Source organism: Populus euphratica, unplaced genomic scaffold (genome assembly GCF_000495115.2).
Source record: "Populus euphratica unplaced genomic scaffold, PopEup_1.0 scaffold123.1, whole genome shotgun sequence".
Lineage (NCBI taxonomy): Eukaryota > Viridiplantae > Streptophyta > Magnoliopsida > Malpighiales > Salicaceae > Populus > Populus euphratica.
Genome location: NW_011499924.1, coordinates 412,327 through 435,120, shown reverse-complemented (window position 1 = coordinate 435,120; position 22,794 = coordinate 412,327). Strand labels below are relative to the sequence as shown.

General features: G+C 30.5%; 2 protein-coding genes and 2 long non-coding RNA genes across 4 annotated transcripts in view; 3 read left to right on the top strand and 1 right to left on the bottom strand.

Annotated features, from left to right (window-relative positions):
- Positions 1-4,003: 4,003 nt before the first annotated feature.
- Positions 4,004-7,104, bottom strand: LOC105135480 (nicotinate-nucleotide pyrophosphorylase [carboxylating], chloroplastic). Its single transcript, XM_011040362.1, is given in 9 exon segments — positions 4,004-4,463; positions 4,603-4,755; positions 4,852-4,935; positions 5,638-5,719; positions 5,779-5,843; positions 5,922-6,055; positions 6,311-6,453; positions 6,558-6,670; positions 6,866-7,104. Coding segments are annotated over 8 exon segments (957 nt in total). The 5' UTR covers positions 6,617-6,670; positions 6,866-7,104; the 3' UTR covers positions 4,004-4,226.
- Positions 7,105-12,356: 5,252 nt separating this feature from the next.
- Positions 12,357-12,827, top strand: LOC105135478 (uncharacterized). Its single transcript, XR_844181.1, has 2 exons — positions 12,357-12,458; positions 12,605-12,827. It is a non-coding gene; the product is annotated as an uncharacterized LOC105135478 (long non-coding RNA).
- A 404-nt stretch (positions 12,828-13,231) lies between these two features.
- On the top strand, positions 13,232-13,626 carry LOC105135479 (uncharacterized). Its single transcript, XR_844182.1, has 2 exons — positions 13,232-13,293; positions 13,354-13,626. It is a non-coding gene; the product is annotated as an uncharacterized LOC105135479 (long non-coding RNA).
- Positions 13,627-20,519: 6,893 nt separating this feature from the next.
- LOC105135476 (dnaJ homolog subfamily B member 7-like) overlaps positions 20,520-22,794 on the top strand; it is a 2,598-nt gene continuing 323 nt past the window's right edge. Inside the window, exons 1-5 of the mRNA XM_011040359.1 lie at positions 20,520-21,047; positions 21,130-21,217; positions 21,319-21,389; positions 21,517-21,573; positions 22,366-22,792. Of these exons, the coding sequence (XP_011038661.1) occupies positions 20,940-21,047; positions 21,130-21,217; positions 21,319-21,389; positions 21,517-21,573; positions 22,366-22,569 (528 nt within the window). The 5' untranslated portion in view covers positions 20,520-20,939 and the 3' untranslated portion in view covers positions 22,570-22,792. The remainder of the gene's footprint in view (positions 21,048-21,129; positions 21,218-21,318; positions 21,390-21,516; positions 21,574-22,365; positions 22,793-22,794) is intronic.

Genomic DNA, 22,794 nt, shown 5'->3' with positions numbered 1-22,794 from the left:
ATAATTTTTTTGATGGGATTTATAAATTCTCCAATAACAAAGTTAATAAATTTAAATGAAGATTATAATAAATAAAAAAAGATTTTTAAATTTCAACATAGAAAAATATTTGTTTTTATTTTTGTACAATAGATGATCTAAAAAATAAGGTATAAATGCTTGTATAAAAAAAAATTGTTTTGATGAAATGGAAAAGCTGCAGAGCTGATTTTGATGGCATTAATGAAATATAAAAATTTATGATATATAGTTAATAAGAGAGAAATAAGTTTTATAAATCATTAATAAAAAAAACATTTTGTATGTTTTTAGCTATAAAATGATGATTATACATGAATAATTCATACTAAATAGGTTTAAGATAGAACGTATTATCTTAATATGGATATCTAATGATCTTCATAGCAACAGGGTTTGACTCTTTGTCAAAAGAGACGAGTCTGTCAGCTTATTTAACGTTGATTTGAGCTCAGCATGATCAATTGACAGGTCTCTTTGTCTATTATGATGATTTAATGGGTAGATTAAGCAATAATAGACTAGCCCTAAATTTCCTTAATCTATGTTGCATTATTATTTTAATTTTAGTACTATTGTTATCAATCAATGAATCGCAGTTCAATTTGCATTAATTAACACCGTTATTCACCTTAAAAAGTCTTTGAATTCGAATTTCTTTTTTATATACAAAAATAGAGATCAACACACATTTTCACCACTTAGACGGGGGCATGCATGCATCATCGATAACCAAATTCAAGACTCGAACCAGAGGGGAAAGAACAATCAGCTTTAATTTTTCCTTCTGCTACGAGATACGCATAACTTTTACAGTAACCTGTTTATAACTAACAGCTACCTCAGTACTGTGGTAGATGGTTGTGCTTTTACTGCCCTACGTTTTCCCATCTTCCCTGTCAGTGTCCAAATCCAGTTGTGACGATTCACGAAGAAATTATGAGCAAGCCTCGCCAACTGCTAGCTGGCTAGCACAACCCAAATAATTGCGAGGCAGCGGCTTGCTATAGGGCAGTAATGGCTATTAATTTCCCGGCAGAGGCTTGAACAAAACCAATTTTCTTTTCGTGATTTTGCAAGCAAGATATGACATGCTTAAAATAGGGTTAGCCGAAGCTGTTTCCATGGCAGGGCACCAAGACTCAACAAAAACAACTTACGGATACATGAATCCTTTCGTGACCCGAAGCCCAGTCCACCTTTATATCAAGATTGTTGAAAATTATTCTTCTATGCCATTTTAATTGACATTATTTTTTATCTCCCTCTGCCTCTGTTCTCCCTTTCTGCTGTCTATTGAACTCTACCCTACCAATTGAGATGAAGCGATGGACTATTCAACAAAAGAAAAAAAATATATTATGACCAGAGCTTCACTATAGTAAAAGAGCAATTGGAAACGCAAGTCAATTCATGAATATTATGACCAGAGCTTCACTAGTACATGAGCAATTGGAAACGCAAGTCAATTCATGTTTCTCAAGAAATTATTAAAAAAAATTACTGATTTTTTTATATTTTAAATCGTTTTGATATATTAATTTTAAAAATAATTTTTAAAAATAAAAAACACTTTCGCAATCACATTTAAAAAAAGACAAGCAAGCATGATGATAAGAGAATGAAAGAGGATTGATCAAAACCAATGGACAGAAGCAAATCTCTTTTTGTTAGATGTAATTAGTTGAATTATTATCCGAAAGGAATCGTTTTCAATGCTGGCTGCTAGCGAGCTTTGCTGGAAGGAAAAGCGCATGCTGAAGCCATTGTTTCATCAGTTTTCAAAGATGTTAGGCATAGATATAAAAGAGGTGCTTGTGGGGTAACGATTAACCTAAGTACAAATCAGTCTTCTCTCACTATAAATCACAGTTTTAATTAAGCATCTCAGAATGTGTTTGTTTACTTACGTGTACCGTCCGATGCATCATCAAGGATATTAGGCTGGGAAGGCCAAATTAGAAAAGAAAAATTAAAAGGGGTCAAAAGTTAAAATTTACTAATTTTAAAGCTAAAAGGGCAAACTTTTGCAGGGGCCGGGCCCTGCCAGCCACCCCTGTTTCCGCCCCCGCACATCGTGTTGCATTAAATTAATCAAGAAAAAAACAAATTATAGATGTCTTTGATAATCATTGAATGATATTTCTGTAAAAATGCTTTTTTTATTAAAAATGTATGTTGATAATTTTTTTACATTTTTTATTTTTAATATTAATTTATCAAAATTATTAAAAAAATACTTCAAAAAAATCAATGTGATTTTTTTCAAGAAAGAAATAGTTTAAAAAATATTTTAAAAACAACTTAAATACAAAAATAAAAAGTTAAATGTGTATATGCTATTGTAGTCGTTTTGTGATTATGATTTAAAAATAAATTTTGTTTGGAATTGTGATTAAAACACGTTTTTTAAAAATCTAAAACTTTTTTTACTTTAGAGTGATAATTCAAATTCAAATGCTGCTTTTAATTACAAATTATATATATATATAAACACACAATGTTATAATTGCACCCTGGTTAAAAGTTAAAATGTTAAAGGATAGAATATTTCAAATCAGAGAAGAAGTACTCAAGATAATTCCAGCAGCTATGGTTTGCAGTGGAATGGTCTCCTTCAAAATCCATGCCCTACTGTGCCTCAGAATGAGTGACCATGTTCACCTTTTTAGGTACTGATGGGACAAGCTGACCCTATTTGCTTGCTTTTTATCCGCAGTGCTCCTTGAATGGGAAAAAACATGACAAAAAACAGAAGAAGAAGAAGAGAAAAGATGAAGAAGAAAATGTTCGGCTGTGTGACATGCAAAGTAGCAGGGCCCATAACAATCCATGGTAATATCAGTGGTATTTTCTGTTTTTGAAGAAGGCCTATTGACAATTTTTGTCACACAATAATACGAGTCTTGCATATAATGATGGATCTCTGGGATATATTTAGTATTAATTTCATTTTCGGATTTTAAATTTATGATGAATTTTCCGTTGGGGTGCTGATGGGAGATGAAGATTATTGTTTTGTTACTTAAAAAAAAAAAGGGACCTGTACCAATTCAACTTGATCAAGTATTCAGCTACATGGATGTTATTTGTATAAATAATATATTAATATATATTTTTTTGAATGAAAAACACTTTAAATGCATGGATGTTATTTGTATGAATAATATATTAATGATATATTTTTTCTGAATGAAAAACATTTTAAAAAACAACTATAATCATACTTCCAAATAAATGCTACTGGCCTGACTAATTTTGTGCACCGTTTCAAGAGTAACATTGCCAGGTGCCTGTTACCGTGAAACAGTTTTATCAGTGTTGGCCTCAACAAGAACGCAAAAGAAGCTTCACATCCCGTGTAAATATGAAACTTGCATGCTTGACATATGCTCAGGTCAAATAATGGAGTATATCACAGTTGGCAACAAAGCAAAGCGTTGAAGGTAACATGACAATATGCAGTTAAATAGATTTGCATGGCAGGATAAAGAAGAGAGACTGGCACCCCAAGCTGATGTAATAGATCCCTAGACAGCTAGGCAAAGGCTGTGATAAGTATAGGGGAAGAAAATCGAACAGTCTCCTAGAGATGACAACTAGACTTGCAGAACATTTCAGATGGCAAGTTTCATGTTGCTTCACGGGGTTATTTAATTTAAAAAAATTGCAAAACAGGGATGAAAGGTATCTATTCAGTTTGAAATAGTTTGAACACATATTTTTATTCGATTGCAACCACTATATTCTGTCTATTCAGGGGATCAGAAATCAAGCAGAGGGAGCATATTTCCGTAGAGGACATCACGATAAACTGTATTTTGGTTGCGGGACATGAGAAAGAGTATTGTTTCACACAGATAAGGACTTCTAGATAGCGGTTCCTGAAATTCTGTTCGTGAGACACGACTATATATGTGAGCATCTCTGAATTTATATTGTCTAGTTATATAAACACAGCGTACTTGATCATTCATGGCGTCCATAAGAAGCAAAACGATTATTACAAATTATAACGAGATGCTAATTTATTGACAGAAGTACACAACAACCTCACAGTCAAGTATATCTATCACGTAAATAATGGGAAGTTTTGCACAGATTTCTACATGACTGTTGAACAAAGACACGAGTTGTGTCCTCACAAGACATGTTAAATTTAATAAAAGTGCCCCCCGGGAAATTAGATATAATTAAAATTCCTCAGATTAAACTAAAATACCACATACCGAGTAGGGAAATAAAGCATAGCTGATAGTAAGTGCTACCTCGGTCTCAAATCTCCCATTGATCATCTCCACAGCATCTTTGAGCACAGATACATCAACATCACCATTTGGCAGTGGTACAACCATTTCATCTAGCATTACACGGGTAAAGGATGACTTTGCTTGAGATGTATAACGTAGCACCTCATCTACTTCCTTGAGAGTCCTTGTCTCAACCTTCAGGAAAAAAAAAAATCAAGACTAACAAGATTCAGCAAGGCACGCACACAAAAAGTTTTGCTGATTAATTTCCACTATCAAACTATTCCTGATCCTTTAAAATCTGCTAGAAAAATTTAAAATGTGAAAAAACTACCTCAACCTCCATATGAATGTTTCATTGTTCTAACTACTGATCAACAGATTTGATGGCTTTTATGATACCTCCAGCTATTGACATATGATTATCTTTCTTCTTAACCATATCAAATAAACCCATTCTGTGATTCCAACCTCCACCAATTAGCACCTAAAAAAAAAGAATGTTACAAGTCAAGAAAAATCCATGCACAAAGCCAATGAAAAGATTATTACTATGGAGCACAAGCAAGGAAGTGGACCATACCACCCACTTATCAACCAAATGTAAACCTGGAGCAATTTTTCGTGTATCTAAAATGCACACTGGGTGCGATGCATCAAACATTGTCTGTAAGATACACGAACAATATAAGCACTTTTGCACAGGGCAACAAACATAATGAGCCAATTTTCCAGGTCTGCAAGATTGAAATTCAATTAACTGCATATGCAAAACCCATTTTGGATTTCACATGAAATTCACTGGTTAAAAGAATTGCAACTTGTTCATGTGTGCTGGCTTGATAAGTTGGTAAATCCATTGTCATGGTGTTGGGAGATCTAGTATCAAATCCCACATACAATTCAAGGAGAAAGATTATGGGAAAGGGGAATAGTTACCCCCTGTTCAGTAACCCAGCCATGGGACCAAAAACACTTCATTTGATCTACCTTGATATCCATTACAATATATTACCAACCATGTTCAGATGTTCTATTCATCCATCCATCTGAAACAGCATGTGGTCATGTTAACAAAATATAACCTGCAATTTGAAACATCCAGCAGTAACAGCATGAGTAGAGTGATTCTTACTACAAAATCATTTGTTTTATAGTTTTTGGGCCACTTGCATTGATCACCACTGTCCTTTTACACTTCTAACCCATAAAACTTAGATTTAGACAGGCTACAGAACATTTTGATGATTTCCATGTCTTGTTACGTACTCTAATATAGCCAAAAATCCTTGTTAAATTAAAGATGATGAAGCAAGTAACTGCACCATATTACTTGATTCTATTTCCAAATTCTAGGAAATAAAGAAACCTTGGTCACAGTTGCTATTCCGCTCATCTGCTACACAAAATTTAGCACTAATCTTTCAGCAACAACAAGAATATGATAAAAACTCGTCAACGAGTACTTCAAGTGCCACGAAGTAACTTTTCTTAATTTCCAGTGGTTCACCAGAGACTTTTTCCAAATTGCAGTCCTTTCCGAACACAATCTCCATCTTTTCGAGACCGCTCCACCTGATGTAAGGTCCATGCCAAAAATGATCAACGGTGCAAGCCACAACAATAAAAGAAACAGAGTGATTGCATCGATACCTTTAGCGAGGGATCAACCTCATGAAATATGATCTCTGCAAGTGAAATTCCAGCAATGATGCCGTCCTCCTTTGCCAAGAAACGGGCTTCAACTTCCATGTCAAAAGGAATAGTAGCTAAACAAGTCACATCTCCTGCATTAAACCACAAATGTTGCTTCAGAAGTATCTTTATACAAGGAATCGAGGACCCATCTTTGGGAGTTTCTCAACAACATAACATAAATGTCAAAACTATATGGATCAGAACGAGCGAACTGAGGATTCAACTAAGCAAAAGAGACAGACTTTCTAGAACACACACAACATCGAACTCGTTCAAAAAAATTTCTGTGAGGAAAACAAAGATCGACTAAAAAAACGAAAATTTAAAAAGGGATGAATCAAAACCTCGATCCCTGGCATCTTCAGCCAGGGCTAGCTTGATAACACCCTTCAAGTCATATGTAGGATGTGAGGGAGGTTTTATTATCATCGACTCAAACGATATTCCAGGATTACTGGTTTCAGTTACAGTCAATTTAGCAATCCGCCTGAAACAATCCAGACTACTTAAAATAAATAAAACAATGTTCAGTACAACCAACTAATAAATAAATAAGTGTGCCTTTTCTTCGAATAAAACAGCAAAACAAACCTTGAAGTTGGATATAACTGATGTAAAATTAATGAAGAACTAAAAATGATCCGAGACATTAATTGTGTATTTGCCTGAAGCACTTCAAAGTAACATGCACATCAACCCTCCACCTATGCAGCATCAATTGGTTTAAGAAGTAAAATTCATCTCCACAAGAACAATTACTGTGTTTTTTCAAAACAATTTTTTATCTCTCTCACTCTGTATTTCCATTTCTGAATTATTTTTAAAAACCCAATTGAAGGTGACAACTCTAGTCCAATTTCGTGTCTGTGATGGGCTTAACATGCACCTCAACCCTCCACCTATGCAGCATCAATTGGGTTAAGAAGCAAAATTCATCTCCACAAGAACAATTATTGTGTTTTTTCAAAACCACTATCTTGTCTCTCTCTCTCTCCCTCCCCCTCTCTATTTCCATTTCTGAATTATTTCTAAAAACCCAATTGAAGGTTACAACTCTAGTCCAATTTTGTGTCTGTGACGGGCTTAACTTTCGGCGCTTATCAAAAATATATCCAGCTTCCACTTCATGAACCCCTCGTCATCATCGTGTTTTAGATTTTGGCTCTTATTTTTCCAAAAAATAAAAAAGATTGATTGATAAATGCATGACTAGTACTCATCCTTCGCATTCTTGCACATTTGAAAAGATAAAATCTTGCAGTTCAATAATATGGTTATGGTTTTCTTCTCTCACCTTCTCTTTTATAAAGTAAGTCCTTGAACTATTTATGATAAAAACAAGTCCTCGAACTATTTAATTTCTCTACTTGAGACTTGGGCCTGTATCCTTAATAAGCCCATATAATAAGTTGCAAATACTTTCAGTCCACGATGAGCAGTGGGGGCTTCTATGGAAGATTCGAAGGAGTTTCTTCCATGATCAAGGCAACCGACCAATGCTGAATGAAGAAAATCACTCATTCAAAAGTAGATAAAGTACCAAATTAATCATAAGCTAATTGAATGGGCAGGGAATTTATGAGAAGTTGAGAACCATTCACACGAGAGACACAGGAGGTTCATCGTATTAGGTTATGATAGTGTTTGAATAACAGTTGTTAGTTATTTTTTAAAGTATTTTTTATTTAAAAGTATTTTAAAAATAAAAACAAAAACATTTTAATATTTTTTAAAAATACTTTAAAAATATAAAAATAATCAAAATTAAGGGATCCAAACACTCATGTAGCAAAACACACTATATAAATATATTCAATTTCTACTCTCGTTTTTTGAAAACATATACCAGGGTGGAAAACGAGCTTTGAAGAGCACTCCTGTCCCATAGCACGCTGTATAAAATGAAAGCTAAGGAATATCAGAATCAATTATTCCCTTGTTTCTAAAATGGCTGCTAGTGCTTTGGTTTCGACTCATGACTTTCACTCGGCAAGTTAATATTCAAAGATGCAAATTATATAGCCCACTCTTCCCTTCATTTCTTCACTTTCGAATTTATTAACTTTCCGACCATCCCTTTTAGTCCAACAAAAAACGGCATTCTAATTCACCCGCAATCTCTTCCTCTCCAAATCTCTCTCTGTTATACATTCTGTACTCATTCAATTTGTAAGACAGCAAGAGTAACTAACCAGAGAGTAATTGAGCAAGAACAGAGAAAAAGGGCGATCATGTCTTCTTTGCGGGCGGGCGTGAGATTTGTTTTTCTTCTCTTCGTTATTGTCCTGGCAATATTGGTCTCCACAGGAAGATGCACAAGACCGATTAGGGATGCAAGTTACTATTACATGCTTGATAACCGGCTTGCGCGAGATCCAGTGCCGCCGTCAGGACCTTCTCCATGCCATCACAGCCTTGATCCTTACGGTCGGAGTGAATCATCTGGTGCGGATGATTATGTTATATGCCCCTAAATACTCTTATTTTTAGTGATTTTCCTCAAAGAATGTTGGAGTCCCTTTTGTTTGGTACCATTCGTTTGTTCATGAAGATAATCACGAAGTTTTACAATAACTTGTAGATGAGATGATTCAACGTTGAAAATGATGTCTACCAAGATACAGAGCTTACATTTTTCGAGCCTAGTTGTTTAATTTCTTCTTTCTTTGATTCATTCTGATCTCTCTTCCTTTTTCATTGTTACGATGAGAGGGTTTCAATCCTGTCATGACTTCATTGTTCAATGACAACTAGAGTTGATTTTAGATAAATGAGAAATTGAATAAAATTATAAACGGTCCTTTAAAAATATTTAATAAATGTTTTATTATTATCTTTTATGCATGTCTCTTAATCAATTTTCGTTTCGTACCTGAATTCTTTGTTAATCAAGTGGAGTCAATCTTTATTTTATAAATAATAATTCATAAATATATTTTATTTATCTTTAAATATTTTTACTCAGGAGAGACCTAGAGTTATTATCAAAATAATTCTTAAACTCGGTCTTGGTTCTGATTATAATATTGAAATTTCATTATTTTTTTATTAATATAAATATCTGGATTGATTCTGATTATAACATTGAAATTTCATTATTTTTTTATTAATGTAAATATCTGGATTAATTTATATTTATCTTAACTAATTTTATAAATTCTTGAAATTGATAACTATTTAAGTTTTCAGTAGCTCTAAAAAAATTCAAACCAAAACTCATGATTATTGAAAAAACCTGACTAGTTGAACTAACTCTCAGAATTAATATTATATTATTCTTGTTTATACTAGCAAGCAATGATGGTAATATAGTTTTTCTTACTTGGAACTGACCACGGTATTGCTGTTGCTCTTCATTTCATGACATTAATTAGCACCAACTAAATGCCCCTCAGCTTATTGAAATTGTATGCTCTCTGTTAATAATTAAGCTGGGAAAACATGGGATCTTTCTAGTTTTTATGTATATAGGAGGCAAGGATCCAGCAAAAACATATATGGTTCTATAACTTTTGTCTCTAGATTGATGATTTATTGTAACCTTAGAGATCTAGTTTGTTAGTTGCCCGATCATAGAAAAGCAGACGGTGAATTTCGTAACATGATGGGTCACCCCTGCATGTAAATGAGAAAAACCTGACAATCGAGTTGGGTAGGTGCTTGGGCATGAGTTGAGATTTGGGTATTCTCTTGTTTAAGTTCGGATGAATATACTACTTAACTCTAACCTGATTAAGGTGGGTTGCAGATTGATCCGCGAATTCCAAAGTTTCTAGCCTCTCATATGAAGAATTCATAGTAAGGTTAAACTAGGGATTTTCTTTGTAAAAAAAATAGCACAATAAAATCAAAATTTTAGTAGCATAGCGCAATATAATTAATAACATAGTTTAATTTTGTTATACTTGGAAATAATAATATTTATGAAATATTATTATTTTAAAATACAACATTCGTCATGCCGTGCTTTAAAATAGCAACTATATACTGTGAAATATACCTTCTTCCCCATTTTAAAGAGCAAAAACGCATAATCCTCTCTCTCTCTCTCTCTCTGCCTCTCTCTCTAAAAAACCCGCAAATATCTTTAAATCTTATATGGCATGAAAACAAGGTGTAATTCATCATAAAACTCATAAGAACATTTCAAATATATATATATATATATATATATATATATAGTGAGAGAGAGAGAGAGAGAGGATGACGGGGGATATTTGGATATTGGGTTGTTGGGCTGTAGAAATTTGGCTAATGGAATTTTTAAACATTTAATTGGATGTCATAGTTCATAACCCGTAATATATAGTGAAGTTGTAACGGAAAACCCCAATATTTTAATGAAGTCGTGGTTATAAAACATGATATTTAATTAATATAATGTTTTACAAGCACGATAAATTCAAATTATATTATTTTACTAATTTTTTTTTAAAATCATGTTATTTTACCAAAACATTTAATTATGGGTGCTAATAGCTTAAAATACCCTAAACGAGGAGCAATTCTATGGTCCCTAAATAGAAAATTTGAGAAGGGTCCCGAATGACATTACTTGGACCAGAGAGTCCTTCAAAAATACAAAGTTGCCTTCTTCGCAAGTAGAAAAAAAATACCGAAGTCGCTATCGTCTTAAAGTCTTTGTTTAATCAAACTCCCACCACTAAAAATCCTTTACAATTATATATTTTATTTTTTTAGTATATATATTTTATTAGTGTATATATATATATTATTGTTATTTCTCAAACAAATTTGTAGTATGAATATATAATTTTATACTTGTTATGGTTTGTTTTAAATTTTATACAATTATATTTGTTTGTAAATTATTAAAATTTTATTGAATTATTGAATTTCATGTGTTGTGGTGAAATAATTAATAGCTTGTTTAACGGGTCTGTTTTAATTTTTATTAATGTTATTATGAAGTTGTAATTTCTGCAAATTTACATGTATAAATTTGTATGAACGTTAATAGTTGATAATAAATATTTACGATAAATTTTAATTAGTTTGTTGGATAATCTGGAGATAAATCAATATTTTTATAAATTTATTTATGTAATATAGTTAATTAATACATATTGTCATCATAATTTTATCAACTTGAGAAATCTTGTATATATCAACCATAATTATAAGACTCAATATGATATTATATCTAATTTAAAGCTTGTATAATCAATTGAGTAAATCAATTTACAGGTTAATTAATCAATCTAATTTTATTTATTAAAACAGTATTATTTTAATTTTTTAAATACATAAAATATTATGTTAATTAAAAAATAATTAAATAAAACTCAATTTCAATGGACCCTTGACCAGTAAATTACTAGAAGGACCCACTATACCATACTGAGTTTCATAACCATGATGACATGGATTAGCAGCAACCTCCACCACACGTACTGGTCGCAGTAGTAGTGGCTCCCTGATAAATTGTTGAAAAGGATAGTTGCTGGGAGTTGGGACTCCATGTGATAAGAGAACAGCTGCTAAAGCAGAGAAAGGTAGATATAATATTTTTTATTTTTATGCTTATAGATTTCTAAACGCATACATTGCCATCGTACGAATGCATGTACATCTTGATAAGGGGTGGAAGATATACTCAGCTAAAAAAATATGGGGGCGATTTACCTGACCAATAAAATTGAATTTGAAGTACTTGGTATCCACATGAAAAACACTTGGAAGTTTAAATCAGTATAATTTTTATATAGGTGACAAAAAATTATTAGTATTCATTGAGCTTAAATGTTTCTTAAACTATATTTAAATCGTATATTAAATATAGAATCTAGAAAAATAAATCTTACGAATATGAGTTTTGGTCGGTTTCTTGCCATTCAAAACTCTTAAGTTTAGAGAGATGAAGCCATACATATATTGTATAAAATATTTGTATAGTTTTTTCATGTATCATTATACAAGTTTTTATTTTATTTTTTTATATTAGATAAGCCACTACCAGATTTACTAATTTTGTCACAGAGAGCACATGCATTAGTAAGTTCTTAGTTGTACGTGCAAGAATTTAAAGCAAATGGGTCATGAAGGTAGCTGAAAGTAGGATCATTTCAATCTATGGTATTTTCCTCTATCAGCATTTCAAAGAATCACACGAGCACAACTAACCTTGATCGCTTCCCTCTAGCTAGCTTAGCTTCTTTTTTAACGCAAGTATCCTCATTTCTATCTCCTCTCTCTTGAGTTTTGAATAGTGTTGATTACTCAATCATTTAATTTCTTGAGTTAGGTTGCCTGGGGGGTTAAAACACATGCCTCTTTTCGAACAAGGATGTCTCATCCGTTGGTCAAAGCTTCTCACGTGTCGAAGGCAGCGGATACACAAGAGCACACGATTCAACCCTGCCGATTCTTTGCTTGTTATCTCTATAAAAATCAACCTGGGGCAATAACATATTACACCAACAATTAACTCTACTTGGGTTTGAATCTGCGGCCTAAGGAACCTCGCTGCAGGTATGCACTTCTTTTCGATCATCCTGTTGCCAAATTTAGCGATCCTTAAGTGAGCTTCATTAATTTCTTAATAATATTAAGGTGATTAATATGCTATAGCTTTAGGTTAGTTTGAATGAGTAATTTAAATTGAGCACTGTTTTCAGGTGGGTTCAGTACCATATGGAGCCATGCAGCTCCCCAGGAAAGAATAAACATGTAAGATTCACAAGGAATTGCCAACGACTGGGTTAGTGGATTCCATGCTATGCTTGCCAGGTGAGTAGTCTTTTGCAGATTAGCCTTTGTTTCGTTGTCTGTTCGACCTTGAACACATGGATATGGTTAGGACTATTCATTAATTAAAATTAAACCCTGATTAGCTCAGAATTTCTTTGCTCTCCAACACGATGCAGCAAAAACAGATCGATTAACTATTACCATAAATATAACTACGCTATGTAAAATTAAAATTCCGTGATCATGAAGTAATAGTCTAACAAATTACTAAACAGGATTTGGATCCATATATATAGGAAACACGCATAAAAGCTGTACCTTTAATTAGATTTGGTTTTCAGGTCCTCCAATTAATCTGATCCCCTCGATAAATCCAAAGAAGTGCTTTTATATGCAATGATACGATGTACTATTTTCTATGTTAGGTGTAAGCTTTGAGTGGATAATATAAAACCAACCTTGTGGTTAATTTCTTTTTCTTTTTTTCATAATTAAAGCTTTCTTTATGACTTTCAGCTGGGCATATATATATATATATATATATATATGATCTGAAAAGGAAATCTGACCCGTAGGAAGTGGAATCGACCTTCAGTAGATGGTGAATGTCTAAAAAGTTTGAAACTAAAGTTTGAAAAATATCAGGATGGGCACGTAGATATATATCCAATGATAGGATGTGCTTTAAACTAAAGTTTGAAAAATATCAGGAGTTAAAGGACAATAATTAATAACAAAGGTCTTGGGAAGTGCGATTACATGTGAGGTGCGAGAAAGTCTTATAGATCTAGGTAAATATTGAAGTTTATGTATCAGGAAAAATAAAGTAAGTTCTTTCGATACACTTATTTCCACAAATTCAAAGAAACTGCATTAGAGCTGACTTACGATGTATAGTAGCCTTGAAAAAAATTATAAACATGGCTTTTTAAAATATTTAATTTTTTTTTAATTTTTAATGTACATCATCAAGTGAGATATTGGACAATTTTTATTTCATATATGAGACATTTTGTTAATTAAATAGTAGCGATTTTTATTTTATAAAATATAGTTGATAAATATATTTTATTTATTTAATAAGGGTCTTGAAACATTGCTAAAGTTGTTTAACTTGTTTTTCGGCCTTGATTTTGCTCCTGGAAATTGGTTAAGATAGACCAGGGTTGGTGAGTTTTCTCATTTCTTGGACTTTTGAGGTTTCTTGAAAAAAATTTCAACAAATATTAAACTTGATATGAAATAAGTCTATTTGTATTTTATTTAAAATGCTTATATTTCATGTCATTTTAAATAAATATAAGGGTTTTTATAACAAAAAAATTTATATAACAAAAATAATTTCTAAATTGAGGGAAAATAGTCAAAATTGCTAATTCAATTTTTTATAATAATTTTAAACAATATAATTGAATTCAATTATATAGTTTAGTATTTTGTTCCAAACATAAAAATTTAAATCAGATCTGATGAATTTATCATCTAGATGTTATATATGTCCATTTATGGAAATACAAAGATAATTTTTAGGAACAAAACCAAAATTTAAAGAAATGATAATGAACTTCTTCTTATCAAATACGTGCTAGAAAAAAAAAAATCTATTTGTAACGTGAAATATTTTGAAAATTCTATTTGCAAATCTTCTTCTTCTTATTATTATTATTATAAAATAGGCTATCTTGAACATAACATGATATATATTTTTTTCCTGATAAACTTTTATATTAAATATGTGCAAATTTTTTTTTCAAAAAATGATAAACAGTTGATAAAAAAATAATGAAAATATCATAGTTTTTCGAATAAGATTTTCAATGAGAAGGGTTGAGGATAAATGTTTTTAAATTAAAAAAATCAAACTAACAAAATCAAATTAACAAAATATCATGCCCTAACAAACCACAATATATATATATATATATATATTTGTAATTTTTTATTTATATTTTTTTAAATTATTATACAAATACTAAGAAAACAGTATTTCACTATAGTAATTGAAACATTATTCTATTGTTTTGCTATATTAAAAACTAACTTGAGATATTACATGTTTTTATTAACGCATAGCATCAACGTTTTAATTTATGGTTATATTTTTTATTAAATATAAAAAAACATATTAATAACACTTATATATTATTTTTTTGTATTAGAAAAAAATTATTTGACTTATAACGAAACGAGTTGAATAGACAAGCTAACACTTTGTTTTTGTTTTTTTGTATTTATTGGCACATATAGTTCTTAATATATTTAATTAAATGCATGCATAATATTTTTAATTTTTAATTAAAATATTTATTTAAAAAACACATTTTAAAAACTTGCATATTTATTTATTTTTATAAAAAATATTATCAAATCAGCGATAAAACACTAGTGAAATAACTAATTTTTACTTGAACAAAAGAAGAGTTCTATTCTTTTATGTACAAGGGACAAATTATTTGAAAATCACGTAAGATTTAGATTTTTTATTGTACTGCATAAAAATTTTGGGTTGTTTTGAATTTCTTTTTATGTCTAGTACTAAGATTTTGAAGGAGTATATAGTAAATTTAAATAAAGACAAAATAGCTTAAAGGACACAAGGAAGTTTTAAATCCTATCTTTGAAATTGAAGTTATTACAGATGGTGTTATTTTGTTTTGCCATTCTATTATGGTTATAGATAAACATAAAAAAAAAATATACCTTTTGTAGTAGTGGCATGCATGCATTCATGAGGTTATAAACCTTAAAAAAGACCTTAGACAATTTTTAGCATTTCTTTTTCTCACGAGTTTCTTGATCATTAAGTTATAAATTTGAATGAGAAAAACTACAAGTTATCTAACAATGTGACTTATCTTGTTAATTTTATTTTTTTCTTTTTGAGAGAAACATGGTTGTTAACATTTGCAAGAACAACACAATATGGGAAAAGTTTTGGGAATTGGTTCGTATAAAAAGGCAAAGTAAAAGCAAACTAATTTTTATCCAAAAGAACAATTAAGAATATAAGTGTAGTTGTTTATTAAAATATTTTTTATTTAAAAATATATTAAAATTAGATTTTTTTTATTTTTTAAAAATTATCTTTTATATTAGTGGATCAAAATGATCTAAAAATATTAAAAAATTATTAATTTAAAATAAAAAAAATAAATTTTTTAAAAATATTTTTAAAATACAAAAACAAATAAACATAGCCTAAAAATGATAAATCGATAGTTATACAAGTTTAATAACCTTAAGGTCGAACACATGACGAATGGAGGGCACAAGCAAAGGACTACTTATTTGGCATGTGTTTGCATGGAATTTAACGCCCTATTTAAGTTTTGAAGGCTTCTCCATTGCAACTAATTCAAAGGCCTGAAGCAACAGAAATCGTCTTCGAGCCAAGACACTTGAAGGCTTCTCCACTGAATAATTCTCAGTTAATTTGTGAAGTTTCGATCAAGAGAAAATCTTAGCGAAAAGATGGAAGACCAAGACGCTGGAAGATGAGATCTCTGTCATGTTTCCTTTCATCTTATATGAACTTCTTTGTGTCCGAGATTACTTTATTATGTTCTAAAACTATAATGTTATTAAATATACAAAAATTTTTGTGTTTAAATGTTTTTAAAAAATTAAATTAAAATTAATCTAATTAACTTAGTAGAAGAACTCGCATTTCAAGTGACTTAATCAAAAATTATTTTGATATTTTAAAAAATATTTTTTTAATAACATTGTTTTAATATTAAAATAATTTAATTTTAAATTGACATGGATTAATCATCCAACCAATAATCTAAGTCTTGGAGTGGGTGATGAGAGGAGCTGTTGTTAGCAACTCTGTGAAAAAAGCATTAGCTAATAATTTATCTCTTATGATCCATACGACCATTGATGGTTTCCGAAGTGGTTAAGGGCCACAATCTTTTTTTTCTAATATGATAATTAAATTGATATCAAACGCCATCTTTATGATTCATAGCATCTTCCTTGGGAAGGTCCACTTCTTACCATGACAGCACGGGCGCACCATTTATGATCTCCCCTCGAGGAAGGTCTTCCTCCGGTGGAATTGGTTTGTATGATTCTTATTTTAATGTCTTGAACATCATTCTTCAGAGGAGTTTTCTTGATGCATACGAAGGCAAAATGAGCAACCAAATGTCATACATATGAGAACGAAGGAAATGTGTAAGGTTGGAAGGGAAGAGTGTGTCTAGTTCTCACAAGAGGACTTGGTGCACTAGCGAAACTAGAGTATTTTAAATAAGGGGATAAATAATTAATAAATATTATATTATGTAAATATATATTAAAAATCAATTTAAAACAAACATACTCATGTAAAGCAAAATTAATTTAATAATACTTTTAAAATAAAAAAAAAATTATTTTTTTTTTGAATTTTTATAATAAAAAATTCAGTTAAATTATATAATAATTATAAATTTTTCATATAAAATTCATAATCAAATACATATTAATTTATTAAAATTCAAATCACATCTCATTATCATATATTATGCTGTACATAATGCATGAATATGGATTATAATTGATAGTCTAAATTTATTATGACAAATCATTTTTAAAAACCAAAAAATATTCTTTTCTTTTCTTTTTTAAGAAAAATACCAACTTGCATTGAATAAAATCAAGCTTGTACGCACGTGTTAATTTTTCTCCAGCAAAACACAAATTTTTTTCACGAAAACCAAAGAAATGAAAAAATAAATAAAATATGAATTATTCAATCATCTATCATGATTATTTTATAGGAAGGCTCAAGGAAATTAACATCATAAAAAGAACCAATCTCAAGCTAAAACAATTTTTATTCTACAAATATCTATTTTTACTTACCGATAACAATTAAATTATTTATTTGTTTATCTCATGGAAAAATTTAATTCCATACCGTAACCAATTCAATTAGAAATTATATAACCTTTAATTCAAAACAATTAAATCTATGATTATTTTTAAAAAAAAATTCAAAACAATAATAACAAAATTAAAGGGACAATTGCTCTCTTTTACTTTTATATGGCTCCGTCACTAACTTGGTGTGCTAAATGGGAATAAGAGATGGTGAAAATTCACCATGTATCATTTTTCAATGAATAAATAAGCTTGTTTTAAAGTTTTCTTGTTAAATTTAAGGACTTGTATTCTAAAAACTCATATTCAAATTCAAATAGTAATATTAAGCAATTTTATGTCTTGATACTTCTTTTTTTTTTCCCAATGAACAATTGAAGTTATATTTTTGTTACATTAACTAATATACTACTAAAGATTTTCTTAAAATGACAATCTTGATATAAAGCAATGGTATAATATATTGAAAACCCCAACCTATTAAGTTACCCATTCAGTTAGGAATCTTAGATACTAAATAGAAATCCTTGATCAGGAATGATTTGTGTTAGATTAGTTTATTAGAATTCTTATTTAACTACATAGTCAGATTTTTAATTGGATTAAAATAGCTAGAGGTGCAATTTTTATATAAATATAAAGACTAATGCATTCAAAATTTAAGTATATTGAAGTGTGTGTTTATAAAAGTGATTAATCAATAAAGCTTAGGAGGTTCATCTAAATGCTTATGTGTTTTATTTTTAACAATTGATATTGAAGAAAAAAAGTCATTCATTTCAATATTTGTGGGCTAATAAATCCATTGTCTGATGAATGTCAAAGATAATAATCACTTTTATTGATGATTATAGTTAAAAGATTTAAGTTTATTTTTTACAAGAAAAATCTGAAGTTTTTGAAGCCTTTAAGAGATATAAAGTAGTTGTTAAGAATGAAACTAACTTTCTAATAAAAGTTCTTCGAACGAATAATGATAAAATATATAACTCGTATGAATTTGCAAATTTTTATAAAATACATGGAATTAAAAAGCAATTTATTGTAACTTATATACCTCAATAAAATAGAGTTTATAAAAAAAAAATATACTATTATGGATATGGTGAGAAGTATTTTGACAAGAAGTGGCCTCCCAAAGGATTTTTGGCTTTAAATAATAAATTGAAAGATTTATATTTTGAATAGAAATCCTAAACTTTTTGTTCAAGATAAGACGTCAAAAAAATCTTGGAGTGGACAAAGACCGGCAATTAATCATCTTAGAATTTTTAGATGCCTAGCCTATACCCATATTCCAATTCCAAAGAAAAAAAAGCTTAATGACAAAAGAAAAAAATGAATTTTTCTTGGTAACAGTGGTCATTCAAAAGCTTATAAACTATATAATCTTATCACCAAAAAAATTATTATTAGTTGAAATGTTACTTTTTACGTAGCTAAATTTTGAACATGAAGTAATAATGTTGAGTATCTCAAGTGAGTTTAGTTTGAAATCAAATAAGAATCATGAAGGGAAAAAAAGGTTAATGGTACTCTTATCTAGCAAATTATAAGGGCTTTAATATATTTAACAACAATAAAGCCAAATATAATGTCTTCAGTAAGCCTTATAAATAGATACATAAAGAATCCAATATAATTTTATCTTTTGACTGCTAAAAGAATACTTCAGTCCATGAAATGTTCTATAGAGTTTAGGTTATTCTAGAAAAAACAGAACAATCAAATTCTATTAGGTTTACTAATAATGACTACACAGGAGATTAATATGATAGAAAAAGCATTTTGAGTATGTTTTTAAACTCGGTCTTGGAGTTATTTCATTGTCTTTAAAGAAGCAATCAATTTTCATTTTAGTTGAATAAAATTCTTAAAGAAATTAATTTCAAGAGATAAGGTCGTATAGTATTTTTTTTTATTACAATAACTCAACAATTAAACTCTCTAAAAATCCAATTCTACATGGTAAAAGCAAACATATTAATATGAAGTTTTATTTTTTAAAAGATCTCATAAAAATAGAACTATTAAGATTATTCATTATAAAAGTAAAAATTAAATCGTTGATTTATTCATAAAATCTCTTAAATTCAAATAGTTTATAAAGCTTGTGAGATTACTTGGTGTTTGCATTTGGTGTTTGCATTAAGAATTTTGGTCTAAGTAAAAAATCTTGATAAAAAATAATTTGTGTTGGATTAATTTATTAAAATCTTTAATTAATTAGATAGTTAGATTAGAATACCTAGAGGTACAATTTTTCTATAAATATAAACGCTAATGTATTCAAAAGCACTAAAAAATTAAGCATATTAAAGTATATTTATAAAAGTAATTAACGAGAGATTCATCCAAATATTTATTTATTTCATTTTAAACAGGGATATTTTTTATAAAAAATTGGATTTTGTGCTTAAATATCTTCTTGTTTATCATAACTGCTTCTTAACAACAATAAAAAGGTAAATTTTGGCAAACCAAAGAAAATAGTAATGCTCTTAATCTCTAATTTTAAGTTAAAAAAATTTACCTTTTCATATAAATGGCATGACTCAATATGTTAACTAAACGCTATTATTATCAAATTTAAGATTTTCTGGTAAACCAAAATTAATAACACTTCTGATCGCAACATCAATTTGTTTCTTGTATTAATTTCTCAATATTTTTATTTATAGGCCTACTTTTTTTTTCTTTTATGGAGGAGTACTTTTTTTTCTAGAGAATTTTATAAAATTATTGAATCTTAAATCTCATTATATATTTATAAAATATTATATTAATTTTTATACATGTTAATTAACTTGCATTAAACATATATTTGTAAAATAGATATTAAAAACACGGACGTGTTTAAATATATTATCTTTCTAATTTATGCGTATTTTTCAAAGCTTTTATTAAATTATGTTAGAATGTAAAAAATCCGTACAAAGCGTGGCAAGCCCGGGGAAGTTGCCAGGTCAATCATTAGCCTGATTTTTCAAAAGCAAACGTGTCAGAACCTGTGCTCTCTCTTTTTCTTGAAAAATGAAAAAATATCACTCCAGTAGCCATCTCATCATCACCGTCCAAAACAAATCAACAGAGAACACGAGAAGCCTCCAAGCCCAAAAAAATCCAGGATTGTAGCTAGTAATATCTTTGTTCCTGAACTTTCCATACTCAAGATATTTTTCATTGCCAGCCTTCTCGAACATTCCATATCACGTAATTTGATACTTTCTAGTACTACAATCTTATTCCAATTTTCTATGTATATATAAGTGTTCGAACATCAATTCTCATGAAGTCACCATCTTGTTACAAATACAAGCCCAACGCTCCCAAGACTACGGTAAAGTGGAATACGTTCTGAGAGCTTGGCTGGCTAGCTTACAAGTTTTGATGGGGGCTGATCAGCAGCAAGGGTTACCGTCTTATTACAGCATTCTTGGTGTTAGTTCTGAGTCTTCTATTAATGAAATAAAGTGTGCTTATCGCAAGCTTGCTATGGTGTGTGTCAATTGATTTTGGTTTAATATTTCTTTTGAAGTTGCGTGGTATATTACTTATGGGTGGTTGTTTGTTGGTGCAGCAATGGCATCCTGATAGGTTGACAAGAACACCTTCGCTTTTGGGTGAAGCCAAACGTAAATTCCAGCAAATTCAAGAAGCCTATGCGGGTAACTAATTAAACTTATCTGAAAGCAGCTGTCTACTGAATGCTTTTGTGAGAAGTTTTGTTTCCTTGAATCGTTAATTATTTGATGCTTCGTTTTGACAGTGTTATCCGATCATAGAAAAAGAACAATGTATGATGCAGGATTATATGGCCCTGAAGACCAAGAAGATGAGGTAGGTGATGGGCGTCAATTGAATTTCGTTTCTAGTTTTAATCCACTGCATTAATTCAACAATGCGTTTTCCTTTCTCATTAACGCTCGCATCGGCTGATTATTGTTTGGTTGCTTGTGTCTGTCAGGGCCTTTCTGATTTTGTGCAAGAAATATTGAATCTCATGGCCCAGGATAAGAGACAGGTATGAATTTGATCTATGATTTTTTTTCTATACTACTCATTGAGTTTCCCAATTTGTAAATTTATAGTTTCTCTGCTGAATCTTGTGATCAACCCATTGCAATGTAAAGTGCAAGTATATTTTAGAGCATTAAAAATCAGATCTTGGAATGAATCAGAAATCAATTTCTCCTTTTCCTTTCTTGTAATAAAAAATACTTCATCTTTGTAGAAAACAAAATTGGTTATGTTGCTGTAGAGCATTAATAGGAATCAGATCTTTAAATGAATCAGAAACCAATCCATTCTTTTTTGTTTTGTTATAAAAGTAAATCTATCTTTGTAGTGAACAAAATTGGTGCCTTGAGAAGCATCCTTCCTTTTGAGAGCAGGGAAAGTTATGAAAGTATTGGTTTTGGTTGTAGGAGAGAAAAAAATGGTGGATAAGAATTTTGCTTCTTATCATCATTACTAGAGTTCTAATATTATGGTGGAAGAGAATGTGGGGGGGAGTAGTTCGGAAATCTTCATGTCAAAAGCCACCGTCTAGGGACTGATGTCCCGCTGCTGGCACTTTGTGCTGTCTGGACAGGATGCTAAAACACCCAAGTTCTGAAGCATCCTTTCGCTAGGATTGAATTCGACATTCTAAAATTAGCTGACCCTTAATGACAGGGAAAAGGAATCTATATCATTTGGGTGTTGTGGAAATCTTGTTTGTGGCAATTTTTATGCCAATTTTTTTTCTGAAATGTATAGCTTGGTTGATCGGTATGCTTATCTTTTTAATACCATCTTCATGAATTGCGCACAGGACAAGAGTTACAGCATGGAGGAGCTGCAGGCAATGCTCTTGGAAATGGCTCAGGGATTTGAAACTTCATCGTGGTACTGTACACCCTCAATTCTTGAAGAACCTAGAAATTCAAAAAGGGCAAGGTGTGATGCAGATCCAATGATGGACAGGGGAAGTTCGCATTTCAGTCTTTCGGGCTGGGGAGTGTATGGTTGTGGCTAAGAGATCAACATTGTTTAGCTGAGAGCAGCACTGTTTCTTCTCAAATCGCAAACATTTTTCTGAGTTGTGGTGACAAGAATATATGCTCTTCAAATGACCATGCTGTTGCTTGCTTGAATTGTTGGACTGGTGCTTGGGGCTACTGGAGAAGTGGCTGGTGGAATGGTTTGGTTTCTTAATCAATCCTTTGCTTTCGTTGACAGCAGATGTATATATTTGTACCAG